Raw genomic sequence first — 24,805 nt, forward strand, 5'->3', positions numbered from 1 at the left:
TAAAAGAGCGCAAAATCCTCAAGATTGACAAAGTTTTACAGAAGTTCGAAATATGGCGCGTACTTCAATGCGAGATGCTTTCGATAATTTCCACAACGAAATTCTTTCTCGAAATCTGGCAGAAAACCAAAAGAGATTCTGGTCATACATAAGGCACACCAGTGGCAACACGCAATACCTTCACTGTGCGATAACAACGGTGAAGTCACTGAAGATAGTGCCACTAAAGCAGATTTATTAAACACGGTTTTCCGAAACTCCTTCACCAAAGAAGACGAAGTAAATATTCCTGAATTCCAATCAAGAACAACTGCCAAGATGAGAAACATAGAAGTAGATATCCTCGGAGTAACAAAGCAGCTTAAATCACTTAATAATGGCAAAGCCTCTGGTCCGGACTGTATACCAGTCAGGTTCCTCTCAGAGTATGCTGATAAAATAGCTCCATATTTAGCAATAATATACGACAACTCGCTCACCGAAAGATCCTTACCTAAAGACTGGAAAATTGCTCAAGTCACACAAATACCCAAAAAGGGAAGTAGGAGTAATTCGCTAAATTTAAGGCCTATATCACTAACGTCGATTTGCAGTAGGGTTTTGGAACATTACTGTATTCAAACATTATGAAGTACCTCGAACAAAACGATTTATTGACACAGTCAGCATGTTTTCAGAAAAATATCGTTCTTGTGAGACACAACTGACTCTTTATACTCTGAAGTAATAAGTGTTATTGACAAGGAATGTCAAATTGATTCCATATTTTTAGATTTACAGAAGGCTTTCGACACTGTTTCTCACAGGCGTCTTCCAACCAAACTGTGTGCCTATGGAGTATCGCCTCAGTTGTGCGACTGGATTCGTGATTTCATGTCATAAAGGTCACAGTTCGTACTAATTGCCAGAAAGTCATTGAGTAAAACAAGTATTATCCGGCGTTCCCCACTATTGTTCCTCGAGCCGGCCGCGGTGGTCTCGCGGTTCTAGGCGCGCAGTCCGGAACCATGCGACCGCTACGGTCGCAGGTTCGAATCTTGCCTCGGGCATGGATGTGTGTGATGTCCTTAGGTTAGTTAGGTTTAAGTAGTTCTAAGTTCTAGGGGACTTATGACCACAGCAGTTGAGTCCCGTAGTGCTCAGAGCCATTTGAACCATATTGTTCCTGATCTATATTAACAACACAAGAGACAATCTGGGTAGCCGTCTTAAATTGTTTGCAGATGATTGTCATTTACCGTCTTGTAAAGTCATCACATGATAAAAACGACTTACAAAATGATTTAGATAAGATATCTGTATGGTGCAAAAAGTGGCAACTGACCCTGAATAAGGGAAAGTATGAAGTTATTCACATGAGTCCTATAAGAAGTGTGCTAAATTACGATTACACGATAGTCACACAAAACTGAAGGCTGTAAATTCAACTAAATACTTACGGATTACAAATAACCTGAATTCGAACGATCACATAGATAATATTGTGGATAGAGAAAAAGGGAGAGAAGGAAACATAGTAGGTGAATATGGATAGGGGGTAAGAAATGAAAGAGGAAGCCGTCTGGTAGAATTTTGCACAGAACATAACTTAATCATAGCTAACACTTAGTTAAAGAATCATAAAAGATGGTTGTACACATGGAAGAATCCTGGAGATACTAGAAGGGATCAGATAGATTATATAATGGTAAGACAGAGACTTATGAACCAGGTTTTAAATTGTAAGACATTTCCAGGGGCAGACGTGGACTCTGACCACAATCTATTGGTTATGAACTGTATATTAAAACTGAAGAAACTGCAATGGGAATTTAAGGAGATGGGACCTGGATAAACAGACTAAATCGGAGGTCGTACAGTTTCAGGGAGAGGATAAGGGAACAATTGTCACGAATGGGGGAAAGAAATACAGTAGAAGAAGAATAGGTAGCTTTGAGGAATGAAATAGTGAAGGCAGCTGAGGATCAAGTAGGTAAAAAGACGAGGGCTAGTAGAAATCCTAGGGTAACAGAAGAAATATTGAGTGTAATTGATGAAAGGAGAAAATATTAAAATGCAGTAAATGAAGCAGGCAAAAAGGAATACAAACGTCTCAAAAATGAGATTGACAGGAAGTGCAAAATAGCTAATCAGGGACAAATGTAAGGCTGTAAAGGGTCATCTCATGAGGGGTAAGGTAGATACTGCCTACAGGAAAATTAGAGAGACCTTCGGAGAAAAGAGAGCCACTTGCATGAATATAAAGAGCTCAGATGGAAACCCAGTCGTAAGCAAAGAAGGGAAAGCAGAAAGGTGGAAGGAGTATACAGGGTGTTACAAAAAGGTACGGCCAAACTTTCAGGAAACATTCCTCACACACAAAGAAAGAAAATATGTTATGTGGACATATGTCCGGAAACGCTTACTTGCCATGTTAGAGCTCATTTTATTACTTCTCTTCAAATCACATTAATCATGGAATGGAAACACACAGCAACAGAACATACCAAGCGTGACTTCAAACACTTTGTTACAGGAAATGTTCAAAATGTCCTCAGTTAGCGGGGATACATGCATCCACCCTCCGTCGCATGGAATCCCTGATGCGCTGATGCATCCCTGGAGAATGGCATATTGTAACACAGCTGTCCACAATACGAGCATGAAGAGTCTCTACATTTGGTACCAGGGTTGCATAGACAAGAGCTTTCAAATGCCCCCATAAATGAAAGTCATGAGGGTTGAGGTCAGGAGAGCGTGGAAGCCATGGAATTGGTCTGCCTCTACCAATCCATCGCTCACCAAATCTGTTGTTGAGAAGTGTACAAACACTTCGACTGAAAAGTGCAAGAGCTCCATCGTACATGAACCACATGTTGTGTCATACTTGTAAAGGCACATGTTCTAGCAGCACAGGTAGAGTATCCTGTATGAAATCATGATAACGTGCTCCATTGAGCGTAGGTGGAAGAACATGGGGCCCAATAAAGACATCACCAACAATGCCTGCCCAAATGTTCACAGAAAATTTGTGTTGATGAAGTGATTTCACAATTGCGTGCGGATTCTCGTCAGCCCACACATGTTGATTGTGAAAATTTACAATTTGATCACGTTGAAATGAAGCCTCATCCGTAAAGAGAACATTTGCACTGAAATGAGGATTCACACATTGTTGGAGGAACCATTCGCAGAAATGTACCTGTGGAGGCCAATCAGCTGCTGATGGTGCCTGCACATGCTGTACGTGGTACCGAAACAACTGGTTCTACCATAGCGCTCTCCATTCAGTGACATGGTCAACATTACCTTGTACAGCAGCAACGTCTCTGACGCTGACATTAGAGTTATCGTTAACCGCACAAAGAATTGCCTCATCCATTCTCCTCGTCATTCTAGGTCTTCCCCAGTCGCGAGTCATAGGCTGGAATGTTCCGTGCTCCCTAAGACGCCGATCCATTGCTTCGAACGTCTTCCTGTCGGGACACCTTCATTCTGGAAATCTGTATCGATACAAACGTACCACGCCACGGCCATTGCCCCATGCTAATCCATACATCAAGTGGGCATCTGCGAACTCCACATTTGTAAACATTGCACTGACTGCAAAACCACATTCGTGATGAACACTAACCTGTTGATGCTACGTACTGATGTGCTCGATGCTAGTACTGTAGAGCAATGAGTCGCATGTCAACACAAGCACCAAATTCAACATTACCTTCCTTCAATTGGGCCGACTGGTGGTGAATCGAGGAAGTACAGTACATACTGACCAAACTAAAATGAGCTCTAACATGGAAATTAAGCATTTTCGGACACATGTCCACATAACCCCTTTCCTTTATTTGTGTGAGAGAAATGTTTCCTGAAAGTTTGGCCGTACCTTTTTGTAACACCTTGTATATGAGGGTCTATACAAGGGCGATGTGCTTGAGGACAATATTATGGAAATGGAAGAGGATTTAGATGAAGATGAAATGGGAGATACGATACTGCATAAAGAGTTTGACAGAGCACTGAAAGATCTGAGTTCAAACAAGGCCCCGGGAGTGGACAACATTCCATTAGAACTACTGATGGCCTTGGAAGAGCCAGTCATGACAAAACTCTACCATCTGGTGAGCAAAATGTATGAGACAGGCGAAATACCTTCAGACTTCAAGAAGAATATAATAATTCCAAGCCCAAAGAAAGCAGGTGTTGACAGATGTGAAAATTACCGAACTTTCAGTTTAATAAGTCACAGCTGCAAAGTACTAACGCGAATTCTTTATAGATGAATGGAAAAACTGGTACAGGTCGGCCTCTGAGAAGATCAGTTTGGATTCCGTAGAAATATTGGAACACGTGAGGAATACTGACTCTACGACTTATCTTAGAGGAAAGATTAAGAAAAGGCAAACCTATGTTTCTAGCATTTGTAGACTTAGAGAAAGCTTTTGACAATGTTGACTGGAATACTCTCTTTCAAATTCTAAAGGTGGCAGGGGTAAAATACAGGGAGTTGAAGGCTATTTACATTTTGTATAGAAATCAGATGGCAATTAAGAGTAGAGGGGCATGAAAGGTAAGCAGTGGTTGGGAAGGGACTGAGACAGGGTTGTAGCCTCTCCCCGATGTTATTTAATCTGTATATTGAGCGAGCAGTAAAGGAAACAAAAGAAAACTTCGGAGTAAGTATTAAAATCCATGGAGAAGAAATAAAAACTTTCAGGTTCGCCGATGACATTGTAATTCTGTCGGAGACAGCAAAGGACTGGGAAGAGCAGCTGAACAGAATGGACAGGGTCTTGAAAGGAGGATATAAGATGAACATCAACAAAAGCAAAACTAGGATAATGGAATGTAATCGGGTGATGCTGAGGGAATTAGATTAGCTAATGAGCCATTTAAAGTAGTAGGTGAGTTTTGCTATTTGGGGGGAAAAATAACTAACGATGGACAAAGTAAATAGGATACAAAATGTAGACTGGCAATGGCAAGGAAAGTGTTTCTGAAGAAGAGAAATTTGTTAACATCGAGTATAGATTTAACTATCAGGAAGTCGTTTCTGAAAGTATTTGTATGGAATGTAGCCATGTATGGAAGTGAAATATGAAGGATAAATAGTTCGGACAAAAAGAGAATAGAAGCTTTCGAAATGTGCTGCTACAGAAGAATGCTGAAGATTAGATGGGTAGATCACATAACTAATGAGGAGGTATTGACTAGAATTGGGGAGAAGAAGAGTTGTGGCACAACTTGACAAGGAGAAGGACCGGTTGGTAGGACATGTTTTGAGGCATCAAGGGATCACAAATTTAGCATTGGAGTGCTGCGTGGAGGGTAAAATTCGTAGAGGGAGACCAAGAGATGAATACACTAGCTGATTCAGAAGGATGTAGGTTGCAGTAGGTACTGGGAGATGAAGAAGCTTGCACAGGATAGAGTATCATGGAGAGCTGCATCAAACCAGTTTCAGGACTGAAGATGACAACAACAACAGAGCAAACCAAAGACTGCAATTCATTGCCAAAACACTTAGAAGGTGCAACAGGTCTACTAAAGAGACTGCTTACACCACGCTTGTCCGCCCTTTTCTGGAGTATTGCTGTGTGGTGTGGGATCTGCGTCAGGTGGGACTGACGGATGACACTGAAAAAGTAAAACAAATGGCAGCTCGTTCTGTATTATCGCGAAATAGGGGACATAGTGTCACAGACATGGTATTTGAATTGGAGTGGCAATCATGAAAACAAAAGCGTTTTTCGTTGTGACAGGATATTCTCATGAAATTTCAATCACCAGTTTTCTCGTCCGATTGGGAAAACATTCTGTTGGCACCCACTTAAATTTGGAGAAATGATCATCACGATAAAATAAGAGAAATCAGGGCTCGCACAGAAAAATTTAAGTGCTCGTTTTTCCTGTGCGCCGTTCGACATTGGAATGGTAGACAGTGAGTTTGAAAGTGCTTCATTGAACCATCTGCGAGGCACTTTATTGTGAATAGCAGAGTAATCGTGTAGATGTAGATGAATAGTTTATCAATGTACCTGCCACACGAAATGCTGTGCAGTGAAGGTTAGGGATATGACAGAAGCACCCAGTATCTACACAATGCTTACGTGGTGGTCTCTAAAACAATTTATAAATAAAAACCTCAAAATTTATTTATTGCTAAAGCTTTCCAGAAATTCTGTTTCTTATTCTGGTTGGTTTATGGTTGACTGGCAATTGTAAAATTTTAATTGTGTTTTGTTTCTAGTACTTCGACAGACAGAAAGGTATTTGTTTGAAATCTTATTTGCATATTTTTCTGATGTGTTTTATCATTATTGGTGTTCAGTTACTTGACTTTCATGTGTATGAAAATACAAGTTGTAAATTATTGAGTTATAAAAGTTACAATATTTAGTGTTTCAGTTGTCAACTTCTAGAATCTGACACACCATGATACCAGTTACATTTAAAAAAGTCATGTGATCCAATTAATTGTTCAAAAACACTCGAAATTTACCAGATACCATGCCTAACAAAACTATATACTCAACAAAATGGAAAAAAGTCAAAAGATACAGTCAGAACAAGAGAAAACTCTGGAGCCTGCACACCTTCAGTAGTTTGTAATCTTTCATATCCACCTATGTACGTACTGGGGACCTGAAAAGCATTACAGTTCTTTTCTGTGGGAAAGGGTTTAACTGCAGGTATAATAATGAAACCCAGATACTACAGGTGTAGCTCATGCATCAGCTGTTATCACCGCCACTCAGTTTGTAGTGTTACCCTTCAGTACTTAATGGGTGATGATGTGACCATTTGTGTGTGTGTCCTTCAGTCAACGGTGTTCTGCAGTGCCAGGAGACCAGATGTTGGGAAGATGTAAAAATTTTCAAGAAGGCTCACTCCAAGTGTACTGGAAAATTTGCAACCATTTCCATTTGTGGAAGGCTTCATATAAGTTGCAGTGCCAAAAACAGTTTTAGATTAAAACCATCTGCACGTGTGTCATTCACATTCATTCTTCAGTATGCAAATTAATTCCCTTGATTGATGTCACATTGATTCTTGTTCATGAACAGTTATTGTCCAGCTGATCAACAACCATTGAAGATAACGAATGAAAATATTGATGCTTGCACTAGTAATTGATTTATTTGGAATCCAACAAAAAAATTGTTTACCAGGTGAAATAAATTTACCATTCGTAGAGGTGAAAGTGTTGGCGAAACAAGGAGAATGCACTTACAGAGCTAACATAATCGAAGAGGAACATTTAGAAATTATTTCTCTTAAATAAATCTGAAATACCTTGAACTTAAAAATTTTGAATTAAAACATGTAACTGATTAATTTTTTGATACATTTCATAAATTGTTGTAGACTATTGACTTGTAGCACTGTATTTTAAAAAGATTGTAACACGTGAAAGTGAAGTATTTTTGTTCTAATCTAAAAATTTCAGATCAAATGGCAGTGACTCAGAATAATCATTATTGAATTACCTCTGGTTATTTTCGTTTTAAACCACTTTTACCTCATCAGTTCTTTACTTCTGGTGGAATATTATAATTTTAAATCAGTAACAGTTACTGAATATGTCAATTCGTATGCACTTTTATGATTTGTGGCTTATAGTACTGGATTTATGGTCACTCAAATATTTTTTCTTTGTTGTATATCTCAATATTTAACAATATCCTCCTCACTCTTCAGATTTACTCAGACTACTGGTGGGAGGTGCAGCATATCATGTGAAGAACCTTGTCACCATAGACTGGTCCAGGATGAGTTGGTGATAGACATGGAGAAGTCAACACATGGGTTCAGTACCAATACAGAAGATATGACTGTTGATAAGGAATGCTCAGTTGCCACCCAATATGTCTGTAGTACGAGGGAAAAGGAATTCCATGTATATAGCTGTAATTTCTGCCAACAGAGCTTTTCTTCAAAATACAGACTCATAATGCATGTGTTTATGCACATTGGTGGAACGCAACCACCTTCGTATATTTGTAAGTGGTGTGGTGAGGTATTTAACAGTAATGTTGGCTTGAAAAAGCATATGAGAATGAGTGAGAATTGTCGAGTTTTAACTGCAGACAGTCATGAAAAATATGGACATAGTGATGAGCATCAAACCACTACCTCGTTGGATAGCGAGGCAGAAGTTTCTGTCACAGAACACAATGACCAGTCTTCATGTAAGGAAACTTGGAAAGATTCAAACAAGCCCTCTAATGACATATGTAACACACATATGACAAATGATAGAGAGAAAACAAGTAATTGTGGAACTTTGTCTATAGCTGTTAATGTCAGTGCCCAGGCTGATCTACTTACTGCAAACAGAACTCACAGATGTGGCATTTGTGGCAAATTGTTTGCTAGGGTTGGTGATCTCAACAGACATGTTTCCATTCATACTGGGAAAAGACTTCACAAATGTGATATTTGTGACAAATGGTTTGCCCAGTCACGTTATCTAAAGACTCACACATTAATTCACACTGTGAAGAAACCTTACATGTGCGAGAGTTGTGGGAAATCTTTTACTATGTTAGGTGATCTCGAGAAACACTCATTAATTCACACTGGAAATAAACCTCACAAATGTGAGATTTGTGGGAAATCTTTCGCTGCATCAAGCTATCTCAAGAATCATGTTTTAATTCACACTGGAAAGGAACCTCACAAATGTGAGATTTGTGGGATATCTTTTGCGGTGTCAGGCTCTCTCAAGAAACAATCATTAATTCACACTGGAAATAAACCTCACAAATGTGAGATTTGTGGGAAATCTTTTACTAAGTTAGATAATCTCAAGCAACACTCATTAATTCACACTGGAAACAAACCTCACAAATGTGAGATTTGTGACAAATGGTTTGCCCAGTCACGTTATCTAAAGGCTCACACATTAATTCACACTGTGAAGAAACCTTACATGTGCGAGAGTTGTGGGAAATCTTTTACTGTGTTAGGTGATCTCGAGAAACACTCATTAATTCACACTGGAAATAAACCTCACAAATGTGAGATTTGTGGGAAATCTTTTGCTGCGTCAAGCTATCTCAAGAATCAAGTTTTAATTCACACTGGAAAGGAACCTCACAAATGTGAGATTTGTGGGAAATCTTTTGCTGTGTCAGGTTCTCTCAAGAAACATTTATTAATTCACACTGGAAAGAAACCTCACAAATGTGAGATTTGTGGGAAATCTTTTACTAGGTTAGGTGATCTCAAGCAACAATCATTAATTCACACTGGAAATAAACCTCACAAATGTGAGATTTGTGGGAAATCTTGTACTAGGTTAGGTGATCTCAAGCAACACTTATTAATTCACACTGGAAAGAAACCTCACAAATGTGAGATTTGTGGGAAATCTTTTGCTGCGTCAGGCTCTCTCAAGAGACATTCATTAATTTACACTGGAAAGAAACCTCACAAATGTGAGATTTGTGGGAAATATTTTACTATATTAGGCAATCTTAACAAACATTTATTAATTCACACTGGAAAGAAACCTCACAAATGTGAGATCTGTGGGGAATCTTTTGCTACATCAGGTGATCTCAAGACACATGCATTTCAACACACTGGAAGTGGACCTCACAAATGTGGTATCTGTGACAAAAGTTTCACTTACTTGAATACTCTCAAGACACATGCATTACTTCATGTCAGAAAGAAAATGTAAGTATGTGTTAGTTTATGCAAATAGGTTTTCGTGGTTGGTGCCCTCAAGGCCTATAAAATAATGTATGTACCAGGGGACAATAAATTGTACTTTCGGCGAAATAACTTTAAAATCTGGTAGAATTGTGAAAAAACTTGTAATGATGTGTACTATAGAGTGCTAACAGATGTGACAAAAAATTCATATCTGTAGCTTCAGATGTCAAGAAATGGTATTACCAAATACTCAAGAAACATGAATCAAAAGTGTTTTTGTCATTAGCACTGCTGCTTTTTCCTATTGATCTTGCGACAAGAAGATTGTGAATTGTGATAAATCCTTACATTTGTCAGTAATCATAAGTAGCTTGCAATATTCAGTATAAGGCCAAGGAAATGTGATGACTTGCTGCTTAATATTCCAAACAAAGTCATCATGTAGTACTTGTAACTGTATTTTAGAAACAGTGACAGTAAAAATATATTCATGGCACTTGCTTCATTGAGGCTAGTGAACTCAATACTGGAGAAACATGATTATAACAATTATTTTACTCAGATATGTTTTCTCAAGAGACTTGGTGTGTCATTAATAGTGTGTATATTTATGTTCTGTTGGTACTAATCCTGCATTAGTAAACATAACAAACATAACAACAAATATAATAACCTGCTTAATAGCATGTTTGTCCACCTTTGGAATACAGTACTTTGACAATTCTATGTGATATGGACTTGACACATCATTTACATGCTTCTGGGTGTATGTTGCACCAGTTGTATTCCACACGTTCAGATTAGCTAAATGGTATGGTCAAGACATCAGTGTTAGTTACCATGCTACTCAGACCATGCACATGTGACATGGACAATTATCCTGCTGAAAGATGCCTCCACTATGGGACAGCACATCCAGGAATGAAGGAATGCATGCAGTTGCAATGAATGTCACGTAGTCTGCAACTGTCATGATGCCTTCTGTTGCTAACAGGTGTCCCACAGGAGCCAAAGTGACTGCCCCCAAAGCATAATGGCCCCTCTATTTGGTGCCATTCATTTAGATGATAGCATATCTGGATGTGCAACTGACCTGGTGTAACAGGAAATGTCACCCATCCTGACAGTTAACATTTGAATTGACCTTCACTCCAGCCTCAATGATCCCTTGCACACTGCAGTTGCAAGTGAACATTTTGGTGGATTGGTATGGAAACATACAGTGACCATATGTTCCAGAGCCACACATTCAACAATGTACATTGAACTGTGGGTTCCAAAACGTGTATGGCTGCCCCAGCGTTGTTTTCTGTCATTAGATATGCCACATATTGCCACATCTCCAGCTTTACAGAGCAGGCAAGCTTCTGACCTCCATACTTTGTGAAGAAGTATAGATGTATTACATCTTATCATAATGTGATGGACTTATTACCTTTCAGCCACTTTCCTCAGATGTTCACAACAGTAGCATAGATCCATTGTAGCAACTTAACCACTTTTGAGGTTCTAGTTCCCAACTGCAATGTCACTTTAACTTGCCCTTTGCTAAAGTCATTTACATCATTAAATGTACACTCTTTGACATAAAACTTGACCGGCGGCCGGCCGCTTCAGAGGCTAAGTCCGCGCCGATCGCGACATGGGACAAAAAAACTGGCCAACTCGCTAATTCTCTAAGTCCGGTTATCTGCACAATCTGGCAACACTGTAGACTGCGGCACTTCCTGGAGGAAAACTTGTCCCATGATAGAGAATCTGTAGGCTGATTACGCCTGTGGTCTAGCGGTAGCGTGCGTTGTTTCTGTTCATAATGTCAGTGGATCGAGAGCAGCTGGCATAAAATATTTTTATAGCCTCTTCTGTCTGAATGCTGAAGACGTGAATGTAATGGTAGCGCAGATTCAATCTATTTCGCTTTGTGACACACCGATATCAAAATTTTATCCAGTAACGATTTTGCGGCAGATTTCCTGCAGACTGTCCTCCTCTGGACGCCGTATGCGGCAAAGCTCCGGGATCCATTTGCTGGCTACTGGCAGCGGCCGTGGCGACAGCAGCAGCGCTGCACTCCCCCGTTCTTTATCGAAAGCGCCTGCTACCGCTCATCGCTTTTGATGATTTAAAACGCTTTATTATTAAATGTTGCTCCACAGAAAATTTCTACAATTTCCATTCACGCTCAAAAGCAACGGAGACAGACGCCCTGATTAGTAGGCGGGTATTATATTACATTAATCGGCAAGAGCTGAGTATGGCCCGAAATTAATTTTATAGACTGGGACGAAATTAAACCACCTCACTACATTCGATGAATTTATAAATGCTTCATACCTCGTTTCTTTTCCTTTCAAACTCAATTATTTGTGCAACTTTTGGTCAATGTTTGGATGTTTTCGTCAAGCCAGAGTGAGCGTCTGTGGTGTAAAGTGTATTACAGTTCTTGTTTCATTCCTTATGGTAAGTCTATGCGATAAACTGTGTGACTACCTTGCAATGCATGGTCTGTAGCAGTGCAGGAACACTGCACATTTGGAGTTCCATGTATGGGTTCATGAAGTATTTATTGTTGATCGGAAGTGATAGTTAAGGTCATCAGATTTAAACCAGAAAAATTTGTCGTTTTGAAGGTTTCAGAGAACGGAAAGGAATTGCTAACGCCGGTGTTAGAAAACGTCTACAGTTAAATGCTATTGCAAAAATTTAGAAGAAGGGAACTATATTAATGAACATGTGCACTTCATAAACAACCTTCTGACATGTTAGACCTATATGACGAACAAAGCTCAAATTTATATCGTTGACAGTCGGTTTGAATCTTTTCAGGGTCTATTTTACAGTGAAGCACCTTGGAATTTGCAAAGCAGAAATCTATGATATTAACTTAATTTACTAAGTCGAAATCGGACGAAGATTGATGTTTAAAGGCATTCTTCAGATTTCGCATAAGAAATTTTTACTAGCAGTTTGCAACTCCATTAGTTAAAATGGAAAATAAAAGGTTGTAGTCAGCGGCTTCTACCGTAATTCGAACTGCTATGTCTTATAGTACAAGCACTGCAACGCACAAGGGAACCTCTGAGCTAACGACACACTGGCGGCCAGAGGCGGAATATAGTCACTGCGATGTTGCCTGAGCCTCAAAACGCAACCTTAAACACACGAACAGAGGAGGTGGAGATTACTGTTTTAACGTCCCGTCGACAACGATGTCATTAGAGACGGAGCACAAGCTCGGATTAGGGAAGGATGGGGAAGGAAATCGGCCGTGCCCTTCCTAAGGAACCATCCCGCCATTTGCCTGAAGCGATTTAGGGAAATCATTGAAAACCTAAATCAGGATGGCCGGGCGCGGGATTGCACCGTCGTCCTCCCAAATGCACACACAAACAGGTGTTTCTTATGTGAAGAACGCCGTTCTTGGAGTCCAGAAATTAAATATACTTTCTAATTGTGTCATCTTGCAGTGGATTATATCGTACGAGTCTTCGATGTGGAAAACGAATGTCAAGTGAATTTAGCGAGGTAACGCCGACCTACACCCGGAAGTAAATGCACTATCAGAGTGTTGACAAATACTTGCTACGACGCTGCCATTTCTAGGCTCTCTGACGAGGCAGCTCTTCAGCGAAATGCTTGCCGTGATTCTCCGATACGGTTCTTCAGAGTGGAGACGCGCGCGCACGTTTGGTTTTTATGCGGCGTTCTCCCCTGATGGTTTCTGACGTCGCCTTGTGGGCTATGTATACATATGAGACATTCAATTATCATTAATCCAGAATCATACAAGTTTCAGCTTCCGGCGTGGAAGAAAGCTGTTGACGCCGACATTATATCATTTCAACGTAGGGAAAGCAAAACGGATCATTCAATGTTTCTCATTCAACATAAAGCATGTGAGATAATTTTCCGTAACGTTCATAATCATCTAAAAATACAAACGAAGTAAAAATACACCGGAAGCTTATTCGAATTGAATATAACGCTTTGCACCTCGATGTCGAATTTGTCCACTTGCAATCTTTTGCAGCATACACATAGAATGTCATGATTACCACGAGAATGAAGAAATATGTTGGTAAGGATGGAAGCAAGAAGAGACGCAGTCAACAAATATTCTATTCCTCATGGCATTCATTTCATTTGACACGTAAGAAGAGGTAAAGCGGGAATTTACTTTCGTTAACACGAAAGATATGCCGCACATATTGATAACGAGGAAGTCTGCGTCTTCATACGTTTCCTCCTTGAAATCTGTATGCTCTATTATATACTAAGTAGCCCGATCATTGTTTCAGTAATGTTACCCTCTTGTTCGACCCCGTAACGATGAACAGATTCCAAATGCATGTCTCCCTTCCTGGGTTGTTTTTTGTGTTTTATTGCTTGGAATTCCTGAAGCAGACCACTGTGCCTTCCCCCCTCGTGGGTTAGGTCTCAAAACTAAACCGCTTTGTATCCAATGGCATAATTTATTCAGACAGCATCAGCATAAGACTATCAAACAAAGCCTTCCATTTACAGTTGCAGCACTCTAACCAGCACTGACCAAAGTGTAATCCACGGTCATGGTCCTAAATTACCAGCTGTCTGCTACTGTGGCAAAGTCCGTACTACACTTTCGATTCCGCAGCACCATTTTATCTGGTAACACTGTGTAGTTGCACAGTTGTGCTACCAGGTCTGTCCTCACACTGTCAACTTTATGTATCTCACTTCTCCTGTAGCGTAGATCACGAGGAGCCGAAGTAAATGAGTGTATTCTGCATGACGTAACATTCAGTATTCCCTTCTTTCATAGCCACTCTTCATGTGCATCGATACCAAATAGGAATGCGAAAAGTCTTGCGAGTGAGAGAATGACAATAACAATCGTAACAAGAACAAGCAAATAATGAATGATGTTTATTCCAACGCAGAACGAGAATGGCTTTGAATATAAAAATCTGTATCTATATCTATATCCATATCTATTGATCTTTGAGTTGGCACAATGCAAATATATTCTTAGCATTTAGTTACTGAATTTAGTTATGGATGTTTGCAGAGAAAAGGAAAAGTCGGTACTTCTCGCTAGTGTAATATAATGTGAACCAGCAACTACCCTTTCCTTAGAACACGACTCAAGCAGGTCCTCATGTAGGTAGCAAGGCACTGTTGCATTCTGTTCCCTGACATTGCTCTGATGACGGTTAATGCAGATAGTTCCGATTATGAAATACAAAACGTATTACAGGTTAGTTCCTAGGATAGTAACATTACATTTGCGTTGTAGACGGCACATGAACGTGACGACTATCCATATTACTCATCAATATAAAAAGACAATATTTTGGGAATTGAGCAGGATTACTCAAAATGAATTCTGAAATTGGGTGACTGACTGCACAGGTGCTAAGCGTCGTCAAGAGTATACGATGTCCTAATCGCATTAGGAATATGAAGATCGTCTTCGACAGCTCGCAACTTTCACATTGCTATCTCCACCCTACTCCAGACAGCCCTCGGTGGAGTTGCACTACGTTGCCGATGTTATGGAAGGCCTTCAAACCGACAACAGACCACATATTGAAAAATACAAGCGAATTCCCTTGCAGCGTAAGCTTATTGTAACTAATCTAAAAATTATTGGAGAGGAACATTATCCTATTCAAAAAAAGTAAAATGTTACACACTGTTGACGTCAAACGGACATTATCTATGTCCTGTCTTGTGTCCTACTCATCTATAACATCAAGTGTACTATGAAAATGATTATATATAATGGATGACAGGGTAGTGCATTGATACCAGATGGTGGGGGCCGGCCGGTGTGGCCGTGCGGTTCTAGGCGCTTCGGTCTGGAACCGCGTGACCGCTACGGTCGCAGGTTCGAATCCTGCCTCGGGCATGGATGTGAGTGATGTCCTTAGGTTAGTTAGGTTTAAGTAGTTCTAAGTTCTAGGGGACTGATGACCTTAGAAGTTAAGTCCCATAGTGCTCAGAGCCATTTGAACCATTTGAACTATTTAACACAAAATGACATTAAAAATTAAAGTTATTCACGAGCAGCTAGCTGAGAATATGTATGAACATTAAATGACACGACGAACTGAAATAATATGACGAAGAGTTCAGCGCTCACTGGGAATAGAGCCCCACACATATCGTTGTTGACTACATACAAAGAGACGTCAGCTACCGAATTTTTATCCACCAGCTGCTCAGAATTGCATCTTGAACTTAAGGTCATCTCGCAAATAGTTCTGTGTCTCACTGGGAGTTAAAAACGTCAGATATCGTTAGTGTTGACAACGAATGAAAATACATTAAAAATCAAAATTATTATCCACCAGCAGATAGGTGTTCTCATGATAGAGCTTGATAATACATAATTAAATCTTTAGTGCCGGGCCAGGATTCGATCCCATTCACGCGTAATATGTGAAGGTGTTGAGGAATCTGCAGTTTTGAACAAACAACAAATTGTAGCCGAGCTGTATTGCCACGAAGGGATCAAATTCCGCGTTAAGGGCGGTCTGAGTTGCATTCCCAGTTTAGAACCAATTTTATCGACATACAGAAGCTCAAATAAAAGATGGAATAAGTGTCCTGTGACCATACATAGCGTTTGTGTCGTCACTTGAAATAAATAGCTAGTATAAGAAAGGTTACTGGTGATAGAGTTTCTACATGTCGCCACTCCAGACTTTATTGTGGTTCAACCTACCGTCTACTTGGTAAAGAAGGAATATCATCTTGAATGTGAATTTTCAGACCACGCAGCCATTATATCTCCTTCACTTGGTGTAGCCAGGAGAGAATGGAATCTGTCTCTCCCTATCTAAAATCATTGACGGAAGTGGGAATCGAACCCAGACCATAGGTATAACAACCTACCATTCGTCCAACAGACCACGAAATCCTCTTCTCTGCGAGTCATTTTTCTATCGTAACGCAGTTGCGCCACACTGGATGAGAATTCTGACACACAGGCTCCCTGTAGTAATTTGCAGCATGTTCAGTAAATTCATTTACTTGGTTGACCGAATCACCATGAACTAGCTGCCTCGGCTACCCAGTGCATACATTCGACTATTTTGTAATCACAGAAATAAAATCACGTAACTGCCACCTACACACAACTGCCAACAGTGTAGGATGCAGAAGTTTAAATAGGAAGTGTTCCTTTCCACTTGAGCTATTCTATTGCGCTATCTGTTACTAGAAAACGTCGTTCAGTCCAAAAGAAAAGCTGTAACTGTTTGTCTCTCAGAAGTCAAGACCTGGCCATATGCATAATCTCACAGTGCTGTGGAATCCAAAAGTTCTGGAGGAATAGTTGCCGAGCTCTGGAGCTGCTGTAGCTACGTGTCAGCTTGTAGCATAGATAAGATGTCGCGAGTTCGAATACATTCAGTGCTACATTGTTTAAAACGCAATTCTGCTCTCTGCTGAAGGTATCAATCTAATGGAACTTTGAACATAATTCCCTTCACTTCTCAACCCAAAGTAGTCGCATGTGGAAAAAGGGCTAACTACTGTGACATTTTGTTCTATTCAGGTTTAATAGACAGCAGGCAGCAGATGCATCTCGAAGATGTGCAGGGAGAGCGCATCGTACCATAATATGTCAGAAAAGTATTTTCTACATTAGCCGTCGTGTGGTAGTGATATTTTATTCTTCTTCAAACTTTGTTTGACAGCTTTAACTCAGAACAAGTTTTCTACATGCATGTAATCAATAAACCGCATGTGCATTGTCAGACTGTCATAGGTAACATCAGAGAATTCGCATATATCGTTGATGATTAATTTCTCTCTCATGTTTACTATTGTTTTAACAACACTAAAGGAAACCTTACGAAAATTGTGCACTGTATTATAAGAAATGAAATAAAACTAACCATGATAACCTTACGACGAAAGTATCTGTACACAAGCATGCCTCTATCGACACGAATTAGTAAAATACTACTCACTTAGATTTTGATTGGGTCTGTGTTTAATTGGTATGCTGTGTCATACTCAAGAGGTATGCAAATGTGGCATTTCATAAATATAGTTACGTATTCCTAGAAACCCAAAATTCGCTTGGCAGCAGCGGAAAGAGGCCTTACCTGTTGTGCAGCATTGTAAGTTTTTCAACATTGCACTATGAGCTGAAAGCATTTTCTTGCGATTTCCTTATTGATGTTTGATCTGACTGCTTGTAGCTCTTTCACAGAAGGGATAAAAACGTTACAGTCAGTGAGACTGGAACTGCGAACCGTAACAGACGCTTTTTCACAGGGCAGCACGTTACCACAGAGCTGGCGAGGAGGTATGGGTCTTAGCTTCCTATTACGAGGGCAATAGTAACTAGAACTCGTAAACCGCTATTTGAAGGTCGAGATTAGTTGCGGTTTCCACCTGCAACGACTTTCCTGGGCTGAAAACCGTAAATTTTCAATCTTTTGTTACCCTTCAAGCGATAATAACTCAGATTATTCAATGGAAATGACAGGTAAAATCAAGTGAACTTTGAGGCTTAATTCCGTGCACACCAGGAAGTAACTCGTCGATCACAGAGTTGCCAAACATACGTTGCCTTGTTGCCAAATCTCAGTTACAGTACCAGCAGGAAGAAGACGAACCGATGTGATCCTACAGCGGTCTGGGAAGTGACCATAGCTGGTGTCTCCAAGTCGCGGCTGCTACGGCCTGGAATACGTAATGCGTCTGATTCGCTTTCTGTAACTAGGTTTAGGGACTGGAGCGTAGTTACTAATAATACTCAGAACTGACTGAAAACTGAGCATCATAAATCAGTAACTCTCATTGTTATTTTTATATTTCTTTCGTAACTGTACTCAAAACTAAGAAAGTCATTCACAGGCGTTTTCGTGCCTCGCCGATAGTCGAGCACAACATACAAATAAAAATAAAAAAGAATGTGTGTGTGTGTGTGTTTGTGAGAGAGAGAGAGAGAGAGAGAGAGAGAGAGATAAATAAAAAGCAATGAGAGAGAGTGTAAAAAATTGTTGTAAAGAAATTGAATCATGGTATTTAAAGAAATCTTTCATTAAAATGACACGTTCCACATCATTACGAAATGTCGTATTCATGATCTATGGCACAAGAGTTAATCTAATGTAATCTAATCTAATCTAATCACATCATATTGATGATTAGCCATGAAGAGTCATGAATTACCGAAATTTTGGCCAATACCAGTAACCAAATCTGAACTTGAAAATAAAAGACGACAATTTTTGTAATAAACCGTGACTCCTATCAAGACCCTTTCGTCCCTGTTATCTAACCACGAAAGATGTCTGATATACCTCCATTCTGAAGTAACAAAGTGTGCATGCATTTAAAGATGAAGTGCATGATGTGAAGTTCTGTGATGGAGATATGAACCCAACACGTAATCCGATTGTTAACTAAGAAAAATCAAATGTTACGTATCGGTTTTTCTTACGAGCCGCTAGGTGTCTGAATCCAAAATAAGGATACACACTTTTGTGCCTAAGCGACAATCGAACTGCACACCTACCGTGCATCCACGAATATAGCTTAAGTATCAGTTGCTTACTCATGAACAGTAAGATGTGTGCGTGTTTGACCAGAAATAACGACACCTGTTGCGATTGTTGGAAACACATGAACAGACATTGAAATTGCGTGTTAATTTTCACTAGCAGGTGGGTGTGCACTTGATAAAGCTAGAAATGAGATTATGAATATTTTTGTACTGGATCAGGTTTCAGACCCACATACTTACCTTTGGAGGAGACCTAGAGAAGATTGCAGTCTTGGGAAAAGGAACGAAATGACTGAACTATACTGTTCCGAGAGATTCAGATCCTCGAAAGAGGAGATACGAATTCGAATCACAGTCCAGCACCAAATTTTTAAACTTCTCTAGTTCAATCAAGTACAAGTAAAATAAGAGCCCTGTCCCTTTAAATGGCTATCGGTTCATCAAATAAAATAAAATTTCCTAATGTAAGTAAGCTTACTGGCGACTGTATTTCTGTTTACCATGACTTCCGCTGTGTCATTTCCCAACGTAAACCGGCTCTGCCCAGTTGGTAATGAAGGAACGTGATGTTTAATGCGGATTCTGGATTATAACGTCTTTCTCTTGAGGTTACCAGAGGTAAAATAAATCTGTTTGTGCCTCTTAAAAGTAAATGCCTGAACCCACGCATTGCACCTGTGATAGCTCGTTCCACCATACCATTGTGGCCACATTACCCACCCCCAAGAGTGTGCTGTAACGGATGATGTGCTTAGCTTACAAAATTAGTCACGGTGGAAAAAATGCGAGTCTATTAAATGGTCAAGTAGAAGCAAGCTTGTGACGCAGAGATTATGCTGTTCTCATGTCAGCAGGATGTAAAGACTCTTCTACGCATCATAGGCTGGATGTGAAGCCATTTTGATTTTTCACAAATTCAGCAAATTTCTTAGTTCGAGAAAATCCACTGTGAAGTGTGAAGTTGCCGGATAATTCGATTATTACTGTTATTATTAATATCATTCTATTCATACCGCTGCTATAACACAAGTGCTTGAACATCATTTAATGCCTTTTGGTCACTATAGATGTAGTATCCCAAGAACAGGTTCTTTCCCTGTCTACGGAATCCTTTTCATGTTAAAATCAAACACCAGCAATTACTCGTAGATTACTTTAAAACTAAAGTAATTGACGAAGACGTTACTTGGTAACAAAAATGCACTGCCTTTCTTCATTTACTTTCGCCTAGAAATGGCTATCGAGTACTGACAAACCAAAAGGCAAGAGATCTTACTGCCTTCCGATATACGTTGCTGTTAGTTCTTCCACATGATTTGGTCGACATGACCTGTTTCAAGTTGTGTATGTCAGACAGTGTTTTCGACAATCTATTGTTTCCCTTTGAAATAAACAGAAGTATTTTCATTCTAAGCTGTCGAAGTACAAAATTTTCGTAATATTAGTTCAAATTTAATATTCGCTTCTATAATGTAGGAAAGTATTTCACAGTCGCAAAACTCGCATCCGAAACGTTGACCTTACACTTAGTCGCTGACCATACATTCTAGCTCAGAGTGACACCAGTTTAAATAACCTAATGTAGCGAAGACTGTTTGCCAGTGCTCTTTCTCACCGGAAAATACGGAATTCACTCATTTGGCTCCATAAGTACACTGTAACAGTAATTGTGTGTGAAATTTGTCAGTAAGCGTTTGCCTTCCAACCGGCAAAATATGGCAGAGTACGGCCGGTAAACAATTCACAAACCACGATTTAGTGCCAATAAGACGATTTCTTTAAACATTGTCGAAGCTGAAGGAATTTAGTTTCTGCTTAAATCGTCATAAGCAGCAACGTTCACAGATAGCTCAAATAGGAAAAAGCTGAATATCCAGGTACGAAGGTTGTAAAACAAACTTCCCACAGTTTGTGTCAGGTTGATCTTTTCGTCTGATAACACTGCTTAAGTATTTTGTCTAAGAGGTATCACAAGTAGGATCCCTGTAGCTGTGGGAATCATTGGTTGAAAACGAGTTTAACACCAATGGGTACAGTGCTTATAAATTTTCACAATTATTATCAACCTAAGTCTTTCATCCACAAACTGAGGCGTATTTATAATATTGGAGCTAGACTGTGTATCCTTGTCTTTCTTGAGTGGTCATTGGAAGGCGTTTACACACACGTATACAATACTATGAATACTTCGAACGCTATGGTTAACGTTGCTCTCATAAACTACTTTTTTTTTTAAATTCTTCTGGGTCTTCAGCGTGCAATATGTGTTGTAGATACAGTCTCAGACCAAAAAATTGACCGCCGAGTCGTTCACGTAAGGTGGACCATACAGTCGTGCTCCTCTCAGAATTCTATGTCTGGCAATATGCTCGATCTAGCAACATGTAGACTGCGGCACTTCCCAAAGGAAGTCTTGACTCCAGTCTTAGTACATTACTCTTGACTACGACCGTAGTCTTGAGGTAAAACGCGAGACCAGCTAATATGATATTGTAGATTCGCTTGAATTACACTCATAGCTTCAGCACCGAGAGGAAAGGGGCGATAAAAATTTTGTCGACATGTGCTTTCGGTCGCCAGACGTCATATTAGCTGGTCTCGCGTTTTACCTGAAGACTACGGTCGTGTTCCAGCAGCGGTATGAATAGAATGATATTAATAATAACAGTAATAATCGAATTATCCGGCAACTTCACACTTCACAGTGGATTTTCTCGAACTAAGAAATTTGCTGAATTTGTGAAAAATCAAAATGGCTTCACATCCAGCCTATGATGCGTAGAAGAGTCTTTACATCCTGCTGACATGAGAACAGCATAATCTCTGCGTCACAAGCTTGCTTCTACTTGACCATTTAATAGACTCGCATTTTTTCCACCGTGACTAATTTTGTAAGCTAAGCACATCATCCGTTACAGCACACTCTTGGGGGTGGGTAATGTGGCCACAATGGTATGGTGGAACGAGCTATCACAGGTGCAATGCGTGGGTTCAGGCATTTACTTTTAAGAGGCACAAACAGATTTATTTTACCTCTGGTAACCTCAAGAGAAAGACGTTATAATCCAGAATCCGCATTAAACATCACGTTCCTTCATTACCAACTGGGCAGAGCCGGTTTACGTTGGGAAATGACACAGCGGAAGTCATGGTAAACAGAAATACAGTCGCCAGTAAGCTTACTTACATTAGGAAATTTTATTTTATTTGATGAACCGATAGCCATTTAAAGGGACAGGGCTCTTATTTTACTTGTACTTGATTGAACTAGAGAAGTTTAAAAATTTGGTGCTGGACTGTGATTCGAATTCGTATCTCCTCTTTCGAGGATCTGAATCTCTCGGAACAGTATAGTTCAGTCATTTCGTTCCTTTTCCCAAGACTGCAATCTTCTCTAGGTCTCCTCCAAAGGTAAGTATGTGGGTCTGAAACCTGATCCAGTACAAAAATATTCATAATCTCATTTCTAGCTTTATCAAGTGCACACCCACCTGCTAGTGAAAATTAACACGCAATTTCAATGTCTGTTCATGTGTTTCCAACAATCGCAACAGGTGTCGTTATTTCTGGTCAAACACGCACACATCTTACTGTTCATGAGTAAGCAACTGATACTTAAGCTATATTCGTGGATGCACGGTAGGTGTGCAGTTCGATTGTCGCTTAGGCACAAAAGTGTGTATCCTTATTTTGGATTCAGACACCTAGCGGCTCGTAAGAAAAACCGATACGTAACATTTGATTTTTCTTAGTTAACAATCGGATTACGTGTTGGGTTCATATCTCCATCACAGAACTTCACATCATGCACTTCATCTTTAAATGCATGCACACTTTGTTACTTCAGAATGGAGGTATATCAGACATCTTTCGTGGTTAGATAACAGGGACGAAAGGGTCTTGATAGGAGTCACGGTTTATTACAAAAATTGTCGTCTTTTATTTTCAAGTTCAGATTTGGTTACTGGTATTGGCCAAAATTTCGGTAATTCATGACTCTTCATGGCTAATCATCAATATGATGTGATTAGATTAGATTAGATTACATTAGATTAACTCTTGTGCCATAGATCATGAATACGACATTTCGTAATGATGTGGAACGTGTCATTTTAATGAAAGATTTCTTTAAATACCATGATTCAATTTCTTTACAACAATTTTTTACACTCTCTCTCATTGCTTTTTATTTATCTCTCTCTCTCTCTCTCTCTCTCTCACAAACACACACACACACACATTCTTTTTTATTTTTATTTGTATGTTGTGCTCGACTATCGGCGAGGCACGAAAACGCCTGTGAATGACTTTCTTAGTTTTGAGTACAGTTACGAAAGAAATATAAAAATAACAATGAGAGTTACTGATTTATGATGCTCAGTTTTCAGTCAGTTCTGAGTATTATTAGTAACTACGCTCCAGTCCCTAAACCTAGTTACAGAAAGCGAATCAGACGCATTACGTATTCCAGGCCGTAGCAGCCGCGACTTGGAGACACCAGCTATGGTCACTTCCCAGACCGCTGTAGGATCACATCGGTTCGTCTTCTTCCTGCTGGTACTGTAACTGAGATTTGGCAACAAGGCAACGTATGTTTGGCAACTCTGTGATCGACGAGTTACTTCCTGGTGTGCACGGAATTAAGCCTCAAAGTTCACTTGATTTTACCTGTCATTTCCATTGAATAATCTGAGTTATTATCGCTTGAAGGGTAACAAAAGATTGAAAATTTACGGTTTTCAGCCCAGGAAAGTCGTTGCAGGTGGAAACCGCAACTAATCTCGACCTTCAAATAGCGGTTTACGAGTTCTAGTTACTATTGCCCTCGTAATAGGAAGCTAAGACCCATACCTCCTCGCCAGCTCTGTGGTAACGTGCTGCCCTGTGAAAAAGCGTCTGTTACGGTTCGCAGTTCCAGTCTCACTGACTGTAACGTTTTTATCCCTTCTGTGAAAGAGCTACAAGCAGTCAGATCAAACATCAATAAGGAAATCGCAAGAAAATGCTTTCAGCTCATAGTGCAATGTTGAAAAACTTACAATGCTGCACAACAGGTAAGGCCTCTTTCCGCTGCTGCCAAGCGAATTTTGGGTTTCTAGGAATACGTAACTATATTTATGAAATGCCACATTTGCATACCTCTTGAGTATGACACAGCATACCAATTAAACACAGACCCAATCAAAATCTAAGTGAGTAGTATTTTACTAATTCGTGTCGATAGAGGCATGCTTGTGTACAGATACTTTCGTCGTAAGGTTATCATGGTTAGTTTTATTTCATTTCTTATAATACAGTGCACAATTTTCGTAAGGTTTCCTTTAGTGTTGTTAAAACAATAGTAAACATGAGAGAGAAATTAATCATCAACGATATATGCGAATTCTCTGATGTTACCTATGACAGTCTGACAATGCACATGCGGTTTATTGATTACATGCATGTAGAAAACTTGTTCTGAGTTAAAGCTGTCAAACAAAGTTTGAAGAAGAATAAAATATCACTACCACACGACGGCTAATGTAGAAAATACTTTTCTGACATATTATGGTACGATGCGCTCTCCCTGCACATCTTCGAGATGCATCTGCTGCCTGCTGTCTATTAAACCTGAATAGAACAAAATGTCACAGTAGTTAGCCCTTTTTCCAC

At 39.7% G+C, this 24,805-nt stretch overlaps 1 protein-coding gene across 6 annotated transcripts in view; it reads left to right on the forward strand.

The window, feature by feature from the left end:
• Positions 1-10,029, forward strand: part of LOC126213402 (zinc finger protein 99-like) — a 141,620-nt gene extending 131,591 nt beyond the window's left edge. For 4 of the 6 annotated variants that reach the window (XM_049941116.1, XM_049941118.1, XM_049941117.1 and 1 more), the window contains one exon: positions 7,681-10,029. In XM_049941116.1, the coding sequence (XP_049797073.1) occupies positions 7,681-9,670 (1,990 nt within the window). In that variant the 3' untranslated portion in view covers positions 9,671-10,029. The remainder of the gene's footprint in view (positions 1-7,680) is intronic. The other 2 variants (XM_049941120.1, XM_049941121.1) reach the window with 2 other exon arrangements.
• The last annotated feature ends 14,776 nt before the right edge of the window (positions 10,030-24,805 follow it).

The sequence above is a fragment of the Schistocerca nitens genome, chromosome 11, assembly GCF_023898315.1.
Source record: "Schistocerca nitens isolate TAMUIC-IGC-003100 chromosome 11, iqSchNite1.1, whole genome shotgun sequence".
NCBI lineage: Eukaryota > Metazoa > Arthropoda > Insecta > Orthoptera > Acrididae > Schistocerca > Schistocerca nitens.